Source organism: Schistocerca serialis, chromosome 9, assembly GCF_023864345.2.
Source record: "Schistocerca serialis cubense isolate TAMUIC-IGC-003099 chromosome 9, iqSchSeri2.2, whole genome shotgun sequence".
Lineage (NCBI taxonomy): Eukaryota > Metazoa > Arthropoda > Insecta > Orthoptera > Acrididae > Schistocerca > Schistocerca serialis.
The window spans coordinates 283,447,572-283,462,942 of NC_064646.1; the positions used below are offsets into that span (position 1 = coordinate 283,447,572).

Sequence of the window (15,371 nt, forward strand, 5' to 3'; positions counted from 1 at the left end):
TGTAGGTCTCGCCTTGAGTAACAGCACTCTGGTAGCCACACCATGACTCACTGCCAGGTGGGCAGAGTGCATGACATGGGTTGTCACCTGTGGTAGCCCATACTGCCTTTTTCATTCCCCTAAGGTCTTTTTTATTTTGTCTTATGGCTTGTCCATAATAATACTACAACCTGTAGTTCACTGACTGCTAACATATTTTGCACAGACATCACTTAAAACTCCCAAGCTGTTAGGCTGTAGTCAGTGTACAAAACTTTCTCCTAACATTCTCTCTCAGACTGTGGGAGACATCTTCGGAGGTAAAATGGCTAACTGGTGACTTTCGCACAGAATTATTCTACCGTTATTATAAAATGTATTGGAACCTGAATTATTAATGTAACTTTACAATCTACTGTGATAGGAACACAACATTTCAGCAAGCTACTAGATACATGCTCAACAGTGTCACAATGGAAACTGAAAGAAAGAGAAATTTAGAACAATAATGAAACCATATCTCAGCTTCAACATTCATTGTTGCTTTTGATGGAGATATCATCTGATAATAGGCCAAGGAAACACAAGTGATAATTAAAAAAAACCTTACCTACTGGTACCTCTTTTCATGGGGACACTTATTAATATTTTTAATAATAAAGGTGCAAATAATGATAAAAAAGGCATTTATTTCAGCAATTATGTAAAAAAAGGCTGAGAAAGGCAACACAAAACTGCTGCTTGGCATTCACAAAAATGCAAATTGCACAGATTCACATTAAAATTGAAGATAGATTTAACACATTTGAAAAGAAATTCTGCCAAATTTTCCATCTGTAACAATGAATGTTCCTCCGTATGTGGGTGGGCATCATAAAAGTATTTTTGCATCTGGAGAAGACTGAAAGTCCATGGAAAGATTGTGCTGCAGTAAAAAACTCATTGTTTTAATGATTACCATCTCAGCTGCGAAACTCTTTCCCTATTTTGTGATTATATAAAACGAGCTGCTCTTCTTTGAAATTTTTTATGTGCTCCATCTATCCTATATGATAAAGATCTCAGGCCATGTGACAGTATTCTAGAAGAGGGCAGACAGGCATAGTGTAGGCAGTATCTTTAGTAGATATGTTGCATCTCCTAAATATTCTGACAGTGAAACACACACAAGCTTTGATTTGGTTTCCCCACATTTTCTTTGTGATCATTCCAGTTTAAGTTGTTTGTAATTGTAATCTGTAGGTGTTTAATTAAACTGACAGCCTATAGATTTGTGTGATTTATCATGTAACCAAAATTTAATGGATTTCTTTTATTATTTAGTGTTTTATCCATCCTCAGCAACTGTAGTTGTACATAACGAAATAATAAGCAACCAATTGCATAAAAGAAATTTTCTTTCTCTACTTGTTTTGGGCACTTAGTGCTCTTTTTCAGAAGGTTATACAAATCACATTATTTGCGAGTGTCAACAGTAAGATGCATACAGCAACGTGCCATGGTTATGTGGTTCATAGTGTCTGTATAAAATTCTGTTGCACTTAATTCGTGGGTCACAGGATATTGCGTGAGAAGAGTGCAAGCTGAGTTTCATGTAAGTAATGCCTTTAAAGTCCATGCTGATTTGTAGACAGAAGCTTTACCATCTGAAGGAAATTTATTATATTCGAACTGGGAATATTCTCAAGAATTCTGCAGAATCTTGATGTTAAGGATATTTATCTGTTTGTTTATACAGACACTGTGAACCATGTAACCATGGCATTTTGCTGTATGCATCTTATTGCTGACTCTCGAAAATATTTTGATAGGTAGTTATGAAGAAGGGCACTCAAGTGCCTGAAACTGATAATGAAATTAAATTTTTTTATGCAACTGGTTGCTTATTATTTCATTATTATTCCTCATATTACTCATCTGGATGGCCTCACAACTTTTATTGTTTAACTCAACTGTCATTGTTTGCACCATGAAGATATAATGTTTAAATGATTTTGCAGTTGGTTTGAATCTTCTGGCGTTTTTAATAGATGAATAGAGACTAAGAGCCACATTTTCCTGCTCCACTCTTAATAACCTTGTCTCTAATGAACACTCATCAACAAGGACAATGTACTGGTTCTTATTACATAAAAGTCTTGAAGCAACTTAAACATCTGGAACGTATTCCATATACTCATACCTTCATTAACAGTCTGCAGTACTGCACCATGTCAAATGCTTTCCAGGAATCTAGGAGTGCGGAATCTGCCTATTGCCCTTCATTCGTGGTTCACGGGATATCGTACAAGAAAAGTGCAAGCTGAGTTTCACATAAGCAATGCCTTCTAAGTCCATGCTATTTTGTAGACAGAAGCTTTACCATCTCAAGGAAATTTATTGTAATCAAACTGAGAATGTGTTTAGGAATTCTGCAGCACATTGATGTTAAGGATAGTAGTCTGTTCTTTTACACTTCTTACATACAGATGACACTTTTTTTTATTTTATTTTTTTCTCCCAGTTGCTTGTGACTTTATGCTTAGCAAGAGATTCGTGATAAATGCAAGCTAAGTAATGTGCCAGTGCTGTAGTTTACTCTCTATAAAACCAAATCAAATGGGGAGTCCATCTGTACTTTGGCAGTTACTACTAATTATGACCATATCTTGAAATATAGGATCAATCTGAGATCCCCTTTCTATGGCACTGACTATTTTGTGTGAATAAAGAGCCACCCAAGAACAATATTAGAACAATGTATGGCAGACACATTAATTTTGTTTTTCTTTTGGTGATAGGATCCCAGTAAGTGCCTCCACAACTTTCTTAACTTAATGAGACATAGATATATTTGAGAATGACACTTCTTAATATGTAGGGATGATTTACTACATTACTTTAGGTCTTGTGTTTAAGAAAAAGGTCTAACACAGGTGTTTAACATACAGGCACACATCACTGCATCTTAGTTTTTTTGTGTGTGTGCTGCATGTTGTTGTGTGACAGCAATAAGAGTTGCACAAATAGACAGGAAAAATCATTTATGGAAGTGAGTCTTCACTTTACCATTCCAGCTGAGCTGGTAATAATCTACTATTGCTCCATTGTATGCAGAAGCCATGACTGCAACACCAGTGGCAAACTGTAGCAGTAAAATGCAAGGCGGGTGCTGGGAAAACATATGACTCGGTATATTGTGCATCTTCTTGGTTCATAGGACTAATTTTCTTTCTGTTAACCTTAAACAGTGTTAAGTTTCTCTCCAAGTAAGTGTAGAACCCTCTCCATGCTTGCAAATCAGAGATATTACTTATGAAAAGACTGAACACAGTTCTTTAATTAGTAACCATTCTTTACCACAGTTTTTGTTGTCCACCTTGATTATGTCTTGTCAGCCGGATTGCTCACACACACTCATGTACTCTGTTACTCAAAAACTACTATTATATAATTATAGCTTACACTGCATTAGCCATAGCCACCACTAATACACTGCATACACAATTATCAGTGTTTATACTGTCATGCTTATGAAGCTATACATATATGAAAAAGACACACAATATTACATGCCAGCAATCTTACTAGGACATTCTCTTACATTTAACTATTTCATTGTGTGGTCTTTTCTTTTTGTGATGGTGATTCATGTTATATTGTATTTTCATTGGTCCTATTTCCTACAAAAACAGCTTATGCATAAGATGTTGGACAAGTCAGTTTACATGTAACTAGGTGAAAGTGATTTATTTGCATAAACACTTAAATTTACAAAAAATTCATTCCAGACATTTAAATATTCTTCATTGGAGTAAAAACAGTGTATGCAACACATACTTCTCTGTTACAGATGGAACAGACTCACCTACTTCATCTTCAAAACTGGAGTCAAGGCCTTCTAGAAGCAAGGAAAATAGATGGGTTTCTGATAACTCAATGCCATCAGGGCATAGCAAAGAATTTAATGCCGAGAAAACACCAGAGAGAAAGAATGACTCTGATGTGCAACATGATGTACAAAGGCCGACTTTCCGTTTCTATCAAGATACTTTAAGTTCTGATGAAGGAGAACATCGAAAGGGAGATGATAAGCATAGGAAGAGAGAACACAAGAGTAAAAGAGAAAGTCATCATAAACGCCCAAAGTGAGTAAATATTTTATTTCTGCATACATGATGTTGATTTGAAGCTACAGATTCAAAAGAAGGCACATACTGCATCTTTCTGTATTTATTTCCTCCAATCAATGATAGGCTGTATGAAGAAAATTGTCAATAATTACATACATAATAATTTAAGTGGAATTTTCTTACAGGCTTTCTCCTGACTCTGCATCACTGGACGAGTCTGTAAAAAGTAAAAGTTTCAGCATGACTACAACAGATGAAAAATCTTCAAATTCTGAAGAAATAAGTATTGTTAAATCAGAGCCGCAAGATGAGAAACCACAGAAGATTGACTCAGCACATGATGCACGAGATTCTCAGGCAGAGACTGGTAAAATTATTAAATTATGTAGCTCACATAATTGATTGGAGAAAAGAAAGTGTCTTGAAGTTAAGGATCTCTCATAACATCTAATCTGAATTAACATTCCTAGGTGAAAGTGGCACTGAAAGCAACGATGGAGCCAATATTCCTCTCCACCTTCCCAAGAAACAGCGAGAACTGTTTTTGAGAATACAGCAGCAACAGAGAGAAGCAGACAGCAGTCAGGTATGAAGGAAGCTATTGATGTTCGCAATATCAGTTAGATAAATTATGAAGCCATGCTAATCCGTGCTGAACAAAGAATAGACCACGATATGCTTATAATAATAAATTATGGTAGATATTAAGTGGATGCTTTGAGCCTGTGCCACAAATGTGAGTGCTTTCATCACAGCAGCTGGGTGAGATTGATTCAGTACATATTTCCACATTATATACTATATCCATCTTTGATTTATATAATTATGTCATCAGATTTTTCAGTTGCGTATTACATTTTTGTAGGTGCTAGTAATTCACAGTTGGCCACTCTAATTGTAAGTCACCATGATCATCTCTAACTTTGCTTGTCAAGTGGCATTGGACCTCTAATGAAACATTATTTCATACGTAAAATGTTAAGAAGGGTGTACATTAATCCGTAAGATTGGCAGATGGCGTAACAACACTAGCATAATATTTTAATGATCGTGGTTTTTACGATATGCAGCAAATAATATTAGTTTATTCTGGTATCTGCTATGTGTTTTGCGGTGTGGGTCATGTATTTTTATTTACAATTTTCTGCTTGGCTTGTGAATATGTCCAGCGAATCATTAAACTGTAATGATGATTTTGACTTTGTGCCAGACATTAACAGTGCTGGACATTTCTAGATGCAATTGTTTGGTGATTTGTTGTGAGGTTGTCTCCTTCATATTAACTATCAGTCACGTAAATGACACAAATGCAATTATTTCACAGCAATGAGAAGCCACACATCTTATAAGCTAGTCTCCTGCATATTGTCTTGTGACAAGCAAGTACTGTGTGTCATGGAAATGTATGTGTCATTATCGCAGGATAACATAGCAGATAATACAGTGTGTTTGTTATTCTTCATGAATATGTTTTGTAAAGATTACAGATGCTCAGAATTTACATTTTTTATCTAAAATGTAGACCATTCTTTGGGGAGGGGGATTTCATGTAACATTCAGTGAATTTTAGTCTGTGAGTAAGACTACACATACACCCTAAATTCATTTTTCAGTTTCCCACTTATCCCAGTAACTGCAACCACCACCACCACCACCACCACCATCACCACCACCACCACCACTATCATGATTGTAGTCATCAGCCATTTAATGTCCACTGCTTGATAAAGACCTCCTTTGACTTCTCCATGGATTACAGTTTTCAGCTATGTGCATATATATTTTTTCTGTATGTTTACATACTGTTCATAAACTTCCTTTATTTTGAGACATCAAAAGCTTAGTTTTAAAAACCTTATTTAATTTATCAAAAGCACTCTATGCCATTGTTACTCTTCTTTTAATGTCTTTTCCTTGCCACTAGTTATTGTTTCAGCTATCCTAAATACAAAAAATTATGAACTGATACTATGACTTCATTATTAATTGGTTTTTATTTTCTATGGAATGTGTTGGTTATACATTGTTTTGTATTATTATAATTGATTTATAAGCCTAAATTAAAAACTGATGTGGTCCCATAGCATGGTTATAGTTCATCTGTGCTAGCGACAAACAATAAATTGTCATCCACAAAATACACGGGTTCAGATAACCATTAACATGTATTCCTTATCAGGGTATCCAGTTTAAGGACCTGAAAACTTTGACTAGGAACCCTTGAAATAGCTTTTTGTATGGAATCACTTTGTCTGATTTCTCTTTCAGCTTTGAATGTCTCAGCAGAATCTTGATGAAATATAAAGAATTGATACTTTTATTCTTTAGAACATTATAACATATGTAGAATTGAGGCTTTGTTTTGAAGGGCACTGAGCTAGGTGGTATAATGGTAGGACACTATACTTGAATCTGTAAAAGAAAGCAGTTCAAATCCTCATCTGGCCATCCAGATTCACAATTTCCATGGTGTCGTAAGTTGCTTAAAGGTAAATGCTGGGATGTTTCCTTAGAAACAGACATGACTAATTACTTCCTGTTCCTCCCTAAGCTGAGCTTCATCTCTAATGATGTTGTTATCAATGGATATTTAAACCCCAATATTCTTTCCTTTCTAAAGGATATTGGCATAATGTTAGTTGAAATTGCATTTTGATAATGTATGAGTCCCAGACAAAGTGGTTTTGGATACCCATTACTCTGTTCTACAACTTTGTTCATGACTTGCAGATGAACCATTGTGCTTTATTCATAGCCAATCTGTTCCTTTGCCTGATCAAAGTCTAGTGGTCTTTCTGTGTGGTTTTGGTAATCATATTTAGTATGGAAAGTCTGGTGGTTCTATAGCTTTTTATGTCTTGTGTTCCCCTTTGTTGCAAAGGAGGATTATTATAGCATTGATCCAGTTTGGAAATTGCCTTTATTTCACAAACATCTATTCATAATTTTTCAAGTGCTTATTGTATAACTTTTCATCCAGCATTAGTCATTTATAGTGAAACACCATCATCTCCATGAGTGTTTCCTTTCTTCCATATCTGGAATGACTTTATATGTCTTATTTAGAATTACACCTGGAGCATCATTATCAACTATGTGTTTCTTTTTCATTTCTTGAACAAAATAATTATTTAACCTTTTAGACTGTTAACTTCTATACTTGATGTACAGTTTTATTTATTTTTAATTGATACCAATTATCGCCCAACAGAAACACCTCCACATCTTTTACTCTAAATTACATAATGTTTCAGATGCTTTATTTGAAAAGGAAATTTTAGAACATAATTTCTCATTGAAGCCCATTTGTAGCGTACACTTAGTTGAGTACAAACGCCTGTCAAAATAGGGCAGGGTAATTTATCATACCAGAAGTAAAAATGCTCTTTGGAAATTGTCATGAGAATAGTAGATTTATATGTCCACTGAATTGCTTGCATCTTGAACAAAGGAACTTAGAATCACAAGCCTTACAACAACATTACTGATAATTTAATAATGTATACTGAAAAAATCTAGTATGACAGGAGGAAAAAAAATAAAGTTATTATTATAGTTTTTGCCAGGTGAGATAGTTGATATTGTAAAGTAAATGGATTGCGTGGAGTTTCATGAGAAAGTAATTATATAATTTCAGTAGTTAACAGTGCTGTTGTAAGGAGCCCATTTGAATATGTATTGCTATTTCATGCTGTAAAATTTTGAGGTGTTTATTTATTCCAATGCTAAATTTTAGGAGCGTAGTGGGGACAATGAGGATGATGATGACAATTGTGCAGATGAAAACTGGTACTCGAGTGATGAAGAGGATGTACCTTTGACTGACTTACTGAAAAAGCTGTCCAATCAGGTACGCTATTGTTTGTATTTATCTTTCTTCCAGCCCATCAAATTTGTTATACTGGATCTGTGTAAACAAGAGACAGTTACAATACATGTTATGAAGAGGAAAGGTATGGAATTAGGACCAGTTACACAGGAACATTGAAAAGTCCTGAACAAGTCACAGAAAATAATAGTAGTTTAATATACAAACTACATACATAAATATTTACTATTAGCACAGAAATTTAAGAGCTTCCAGTTGCAACATATTCTTGAAATGGCAGCTGTGTTCAGAAATGCATGTGCACTATCAGATCAGAATGTTGGAGGCAACTTGAGGAACACTTTTACTCTGTACACTGATGTTAACTGCGCTCACATTGTATGTTGTAAGGACCTCCACTCTGTATGGATTGTATGTTTGGAGCCTGTGTTGTAAGTTAGAGATACTAGTTGACAGTGAGTGTGATAACAGAGATCTTAACTTCAACTTGTGTTTTAGACACTTCCATACAAATACTCTAATGGTATTAGCGCTCTCTACAGCCTCACCTTTCATGGTTTTATGCTTAGTCAGTCTGCATAGTCTTCTAGTTCTCTTCCTAATTATAATGAAAAGTCATTTGTGCTAACCAGCACTTAATTTATGTATCCACCAATACTGCTTTTGGATATGTGTGAAGAATCTCACCTGAAATGTGTGTTTATGACAAATAGTCAGATAAAGTTAAACAGTGAAAACTCTTCACTGCTATAACACATCTTGCATGTGTACTCCTTATTATGTAGTTAGTTAATTAATTAGTTGTTTCATGTTCCATGGAGCATTCTGCACAATATATTATAATTATGTGGAATGCGTCATTTTACTTTCACTTCGCAAAATAATTTGCAAATTTGGTTACATGCTGAACATTTATAAGACTAATAATTTTTTCTTAATTTTTATTTCTAAATATACAAATGTGAGTTAGAAATTGCTACCCACCACCTGTTACACATTACAACAACAGAAATTCTTCTACAGAATAGGAGTTGTCAAGGAAAAACTTTTTCAGTTTGTTTTCAACTTTTACTGGCATGCTTGCAGGAATTCTTAAAGTTTTAACCTCACTTGTTACTCTCCTCCAGTGTAATTATAAGAGAATGAAATCACTATATGTTACAGTGTAATAATAAGAGAATGAAATCATCATATACTGTAAAATTGTAGCTATCTGCATTTTGAACTTTGTTATAATTCACTTGCATGATAAGAGTGTAAATTATATACATACTTCAAAAGAAGATTGTATATGGGCATCAAATTTGAGTTTTCTGTTTATTTTTCACAGGAGCCGCAGCTGCCTAAACAACAAATACTACAAGATGAAGAAGAACGAAAAGAAATGACCCCACCAAAGTCTGTAGATCAGACTTCAGCACCAGTTGTCCCAACTGTGACAGGATTAACATTGAAAGACTTGTCACAGATAAATATTTCAGAATCAGTTACAAAACTTTTGTCAACAATACGGAACCAAGGTGTTGTGCCAGTTGCAACCAGCATAGCTGTACAGACATCAACAGTTGCTATGGTGACTCAGACACCTGAGAGGTACGTCCATGTGTTTAACAATACAGGATACAGGAAAGCGCTCTCTCTCTCTCTCTCTCTCTCTCTCTCTCTCTCTCACACACACACACACACACACACACACACTCACTCACTCACTCACTGCCTCGTCACACTCCCCATCTCATCATGTGTCCTTCCTCTGCCATTTTCTCATTCCGCATACACTATAAAGCAAATTTATTACTGTTTCTCTAGTCACTTGCGATGTCACGGAAAAATGTAATGTCTTAAAGCAGTGTTCAAGTGGACGTAATTCTGTTGTTGAATCAAAAGGCAAATGTTGCACAGGAAAGGATGAAATTATGACAGTGAAGAAATGTGTGTAAAGTAAACTACAGAAATCATAAGATGCAATTGCAGGAGTGTCTATGCAGTTGTTACTTGTGAAGATAAATTTCCTTTTCATTTTTAAAGAAGAGAGTTTGCTGACAGATAATAATAATCTCTTGTGATATGAGATGCTGCAAGACAAATTTTGAGAATGTGGCAGGGGCTATGTCTTACATAGTGAACATTCATTGTACAACAGAATGTAACTTTTGACAACTCGCTGCCATTACACAAAATACTAGATGAAATTTCTTACACAACTTTGTTTTGTCTTCATATGTATGCAGTAATTTCATTCAAGATCTGTATGTTAAATACAAAATGTAACTGTTGTCTTGAATGTACTAATGATAGTACTTAGTGATTGATTTGAATCAAAAGTCTTATTTCCATTATTTCTGCTGTTTTAGAACAACCATTTCGACACCAATACAGTCACCTCAGCAACAGGGCAGTCCTGTGATACGAGACCCTCGCGTTTCCCGGGATCCTCGCAGTAGAGCAGCAGTGGCAGCAGTAGCAGCAGCTGCCGTACCTGTGTCTTCAACTAGTGGTATTTCAGCCGTTACTGCAGCAGCATCAGTGGGGCCTGGGCCTCCAGGTCTTTTGTCCCCAAGTACAAGTTCTTCTGCTCCATCTGAGGCACCTGCTCCTCCCACCCGTCGACCTGACCCACGAACGGCTCGTGCAGATCCTCGCAAGGCTGCAGCAGCGGCAGCTGCCGCAGCTGCTTCTGCATCCACATCATCTGTTGGAGCTAGTCCAGGTGGAGATGACAGCCACAGCAAAAGCATTTTGTCTGGTCCACCACCTCGGCGGACGAGCTTTACGAGTATCTACAGGTATAATATGACTTATGGGAATTACATTACATAAAATGGTAGGGTATAAAAGATGTAGTTTAATATCTGAATGCAGATGAAAATATCCACTATCCATTATGAATAATGCACAAGGTAACATCCTACTACTGCAAAAATATCAGCTGTGCAGACTGCATAGCATTAAAGAAAATAATCTTATCTATTGCAATGTTTTACTATTGGTTTTATTTTTTGTGTAGTTCATAGAATGGTTACATATGTATTTGCTGAGTATTTTAAATTATATGCATTTTCGTTTATATACTCTACAAACCAGTGTAAAGTGCATGGCAGAGTGTGTGCCCCATTTTACCAGTTATTAGGGCTTCTTCCCATTTTACTCATAGATGGATTGTGGGAAGAATGATTGTGGAGATGTGCAAGCTGTAATTATTCTGATTTTGTCTTTGCAATCCATATGGCAGAGATACATAGGGGGTTGTCATATATTCCTAGATTTATCACTTCAAGTTGGTTCTAGAAACTTTCTAAGTAGGTTTTCTCGGGATAGTTTGCATCTATCTTCAAGTGTCTGATCCACAATCATTACCTCTTGTTTCCTCAACTGCTGCCAAAATAGCCTTTTTTCAAAACATGTTGAATGAGGCCTCTATGCATACACACTGAGTGCACATTGTGTTCCTTCCCATTCCTTGCTGCTCTTTCCCTAAGGGGTACCATTATTTGCCATATGTTTGAATTGCCAATGATTAATAGACCCTACCCTTTTATGTTTGGCCCCCCTTAACATGGGACTCAGCACATTTCCCAAGAGGTGAAATCAGTCTCGTTGACTTACTTTAGGTGTCAGTGGGAGAAGCACCTCGAACTACTTAGTTAGGGGGATGGGTGTAACATCCTGAGTAGTAGGACTTCCATTTTCTCAGAAATTTAGATCATGTCCTAAGCAGAATGAGTTGTAAATACTTTTGTTCAATGGAATGAGTTATTTCATCTGTTTAGAGGCATATTCACAGGCATCAAGGCTTGAGTCCTCAGTTGAAACACAATTCTGGTTTCTCGTAGGCATTCATTGTAGCACATACTGCATTAGAAATACATAATTTCAGTAACGTCTTTGAGGCAATGACGAAGTGAAATTCACCAGTGCTTAAGTTATCCCAGAGATGCTAGTACAACAGTATAGTTGGAAAACCTCTGAATAGTTTTGGAGATATGGCAAGGAACTAATGGGAAGTTGGGAGGATGTGCTCAGATAGATCAGTTGCCTGTGCACTGCCTGCAGAAGGTACTTATTTTTAATTTGTTGCAAATGTTCCCTCCTTTACTTATCTAGTCACATCTCTAAAGATCTAAGTGTTACTGTTTTATACCAGTTTTGGTTGTTTGCTACTTGAGATGTACCTACATACACCAAACAGTAGTCGTTCACAGAGAATAACATGAAAAATATAGAAGTGCAGCCATCACTTACTGCTGATGCAAAAGATAAAAATTGTTTGTTACTGTTGAGTGTCTTGTAATTTTAAATAGTTTGTAGCTATGTCTATATTCTATACTTTGGCATTTGATAAATTCCTTATGATTATTTTCAATAACCATGTAACTTATCTTAATTAATAGGAACATATTATTTACATTTGTGTGCAGCAATGCAATAACTTCGCCAGGCGACGTGGATCTCCGTAACCTACCTCGCATGACTGCTGCAGCTACAACAGCATCCTCATCTACAACAGGAGATGTGGACCTGAGGCATGTCGGAGATACTGATTTTAGGCATATCACAGGATTTGGTGGGTCCAGTGACACTGACCTGCGGCCACGAATTTCAGCTGATCCTTCAGCTGCTCTTAGCGGAGATGTCGATCTTCGCCGTGTCCTCGAGTTGCCTTTTAAACCAGTACCAATGCATACACCAGCTACTGAAATTGATGCTTCTCTCACTTCACATCCTCCAATTCCATACAAGGTTGTAGAAATCACCATTCCAAGGCCTGATTACACGAGGCTGAAGCTGAGTACATCTGATCCACAGGTAAGGAACATTCATTGCAAATTCAATAGTGTGATGCATTATAGAAATCGTTCATTAAAAGAGATACATTTAAAGAAGTGACATCTTATTGATTGGCAAAGAAATACGGTGGAACATTGCTTAACGAGCACCTCCCATAATGCGCAATTTGCGTAATGAGCAAAACAAATTGTAAAAAAATACTTGTTTAACAACCGATATTTTGCACAACGAAGGATTGTTTGCATAACGAGTAATGACAATGTCACCCCCATTCGCACATGGTGGGGTAAATGTTCCAACAATATGAACATCTTTCATTGTCGGCAGCAGCATATGAACAATGTCTTTAGTACATACTGCTGTCTGGGTTTAGCTCTGTTTCCACTACCATCTTAGGACAGCTTGTGATCACACATTTTTCTAAACTTGTGTTCATGCAGTGTTTTTTTTATGTGCAAATGTAATAACCATCATAGAAATGTCCCCGAAGATAAAGCTGCTGGAAGACAACCATGGGAGAAAGAAAAGACCTTAGAAATGAAACATAAAATCATTGAAAAACGCAAATGTGGTGTGTGAGTTGCTGATTTACCATGCACATACAATCGGTCTACATCAACCATTTGCACTACCCTCAAGAACAAGGACAAGATTAAGGAGATAGATGCCTCAAAGGGAGTAACAAGAGTATGTAAAGAATGGTTTCGTATTCTGGCCAGTGTCATAAGTTTGCTCCTTACGTTGATAAATGAAAACAGTTACAAGGTGACACTATTAACCAAAACATCATTTGCGAGAAGGCGAAAATGATTTTTGCTGACCTCGTTAAGAAGACACCAGGATCATTAGTGCCCAAAAAGTGTTTAAGTGAAACCATGGGTGATTTGAGAAGTTTAAGAAAAGAACCGGCGTGCACAGTATTGTGAAGCAAGGCAAAGCAGCCAGTCCCAATGAAAAGGCTGCAGAGTACTTCATCAGCAACTTCAACATGCTCGTAGATTCTGAGGGCTACCTGCTGCAACAGGCTTTTAATTATGATGAGACAGGTCTATTCTGGAAAAATGGCAGAGAAGAATGCATTGCCCAATCACAAGCCAAGGAAAGACTGTCTCGCACTGCTATTCTGTGCCAATGTGAGTGGCAGTTTGAAAATTAAACTGCTGCTTGTTTACCATTCAGGAACTCCATGAATCTTCAAGAAGTGTAAAGTCCAGAGAGTAGGCTAAATATGCCATGGAGGTCCAACAACAAGGCTTGGAGGACATGTGATCTTTTTTGTGATTGGATCAATGAAGTGTTTGGTCCTTCAGTGAAAAATATTTGCTTGAGATGAATCTGCCATTCCATGTCTTGCTTTTTATGGACCACGCTCCTGCCCATTCTACAGGTCCACAAGACCACCTCGAGGAAAAATTTCAATTCATCGAGATCCAATTTCTGCCTCCCAACACCACTCTGTTACTCCAGCCTGTGGACCAGAAGATTATGTTCTCCAGCCTATGGACCAGAAGATTATTTCTAACTTTAACAAGCTCTAAAGTAAAGCACTCTTTGACCATTGCTTTGAGATAACTGAAGCTACCAATCTCACACTCAGAGTTTCGTAAGTATCACTTCAACATCGTTGCCTGCGTCAAGATAATCAAAAAGGCATGGGAAGAGGTTTTCAAGAGAACAGAACTCTCACTTCTGCTTGGAAGAAGCTTTGACCGGAGTTCGTTGTCAAAAGTGACTGAGGCATTTGAGTCAGTACCTGTGGAGCCTGTAGTCAACAAGATTGTGTCTTTGGCCAAGAGCATGAGTCTAGAAGTGGATAACAATGATATTGATGAACTCGTGGTAGATCAAGCCAATAAATGACCACTGAAGAGTGGAGTTGCAATGTGTTTCACAGCAGGAAATTGTGGCAAGGATTTCTTTGGAGGAGGAGGAGGAGGAGGATTAGGGTGAGGAGGAGGAGTAGGAAGCAGTAACAGCAAAGCAGCAATCTTCTGGCTCAATAGGGGAAATGAAAGCATGGGAATCGGTTGCATCATACATTGAAAATCATTACCCCAATAAAGCAGTTGCTACGTGTGCTACATATTTGACGATAATGCTATGTCACATTTTTTGCAAAGTGTTGTAGTGTCAGCAGAAACAAATGACTATAGCTAGCTTCCAAGTAAAAAAGAATTAGTTATGTATCATGAATAATAAAGCATATAATACTGTATGTATAATTTTATTTGAATAAATGGCATGAATAAGATGAAGTTCTTAGTAATTTTCTGCATGGGGTGTATTATTGTATTTTACATTAATTTATGTGGGATAAGTTGTTTTGCTTAATGATTGTTTCACCCTATGAATAAGATTCTGGACTGAATTATGCTCGCTATGTGAGGTTCCACTGTATGTTCTATTTATTATGTGGTACATGTACATTCAAGTTATCTCCGTCTTTCTGTGCTGTTGTGCGCCAAGAAGCAAGGTTCACGTAACCATGCAATGGGTATAGGTCTAACATAGTTTTGCTCATTTGCTTCGATTCAATGTTTTGTACATTTAATTGTCACTCATTTCTGTGTGTTATCATACGTCCTTTCCTTTTATTGTTATTTCTTTACAGCTATATTGTGTGTTGCTTTTTCAAAATCTTCATGGTGATTTTTTTCAGTTTT

General features: G+C 36.7%; 1 protein-coding gene across 3 annotated transcripts in view; it reads left to right on the forward strand.

Moving 5' to 3' along the window:
• LOC126418796 (uncharacterized) overlaps window positions 1–15,371 on the forward strand; it is an 81,063-nt gene that overhangs the window by 62,022 nt on the left and 3,670 nt on the right. For all 3 annotated transcript variants that reach the window (XM_050085727.1, XM_050085728.1, XM_050085729.1), the window contains exons 7-13: window positions 3,812–4,106; window positions 4,277–4,458; window positions 4,562–4,677; window positions 7,828–7,941; window positions 9,251–9,513; window positions 10,275–10,706; window positions 12,339–12,726. In XM_050085727.1, coding sequence (XP_049941684.1) covers window positions 3,812–4,106; window positions 4,277–4,458; window positions 4,562–4,677; window positions 7,828–7,941; window positions 9,251–9,513; window positions 10,275–10,706; window positions 12,339–12,726 — 1,790 coding nt within the window. The remainder of the gene's footprint in view (window positions 1–3,811; window positions 4,107–4,276; window positions 4,459–4,561; window positions 4,678–7,827; window positions 7,942–9,250; window positions 9,514–10,274; window positions 10,707–12,338; window positions 12,727–15,371) is intronic.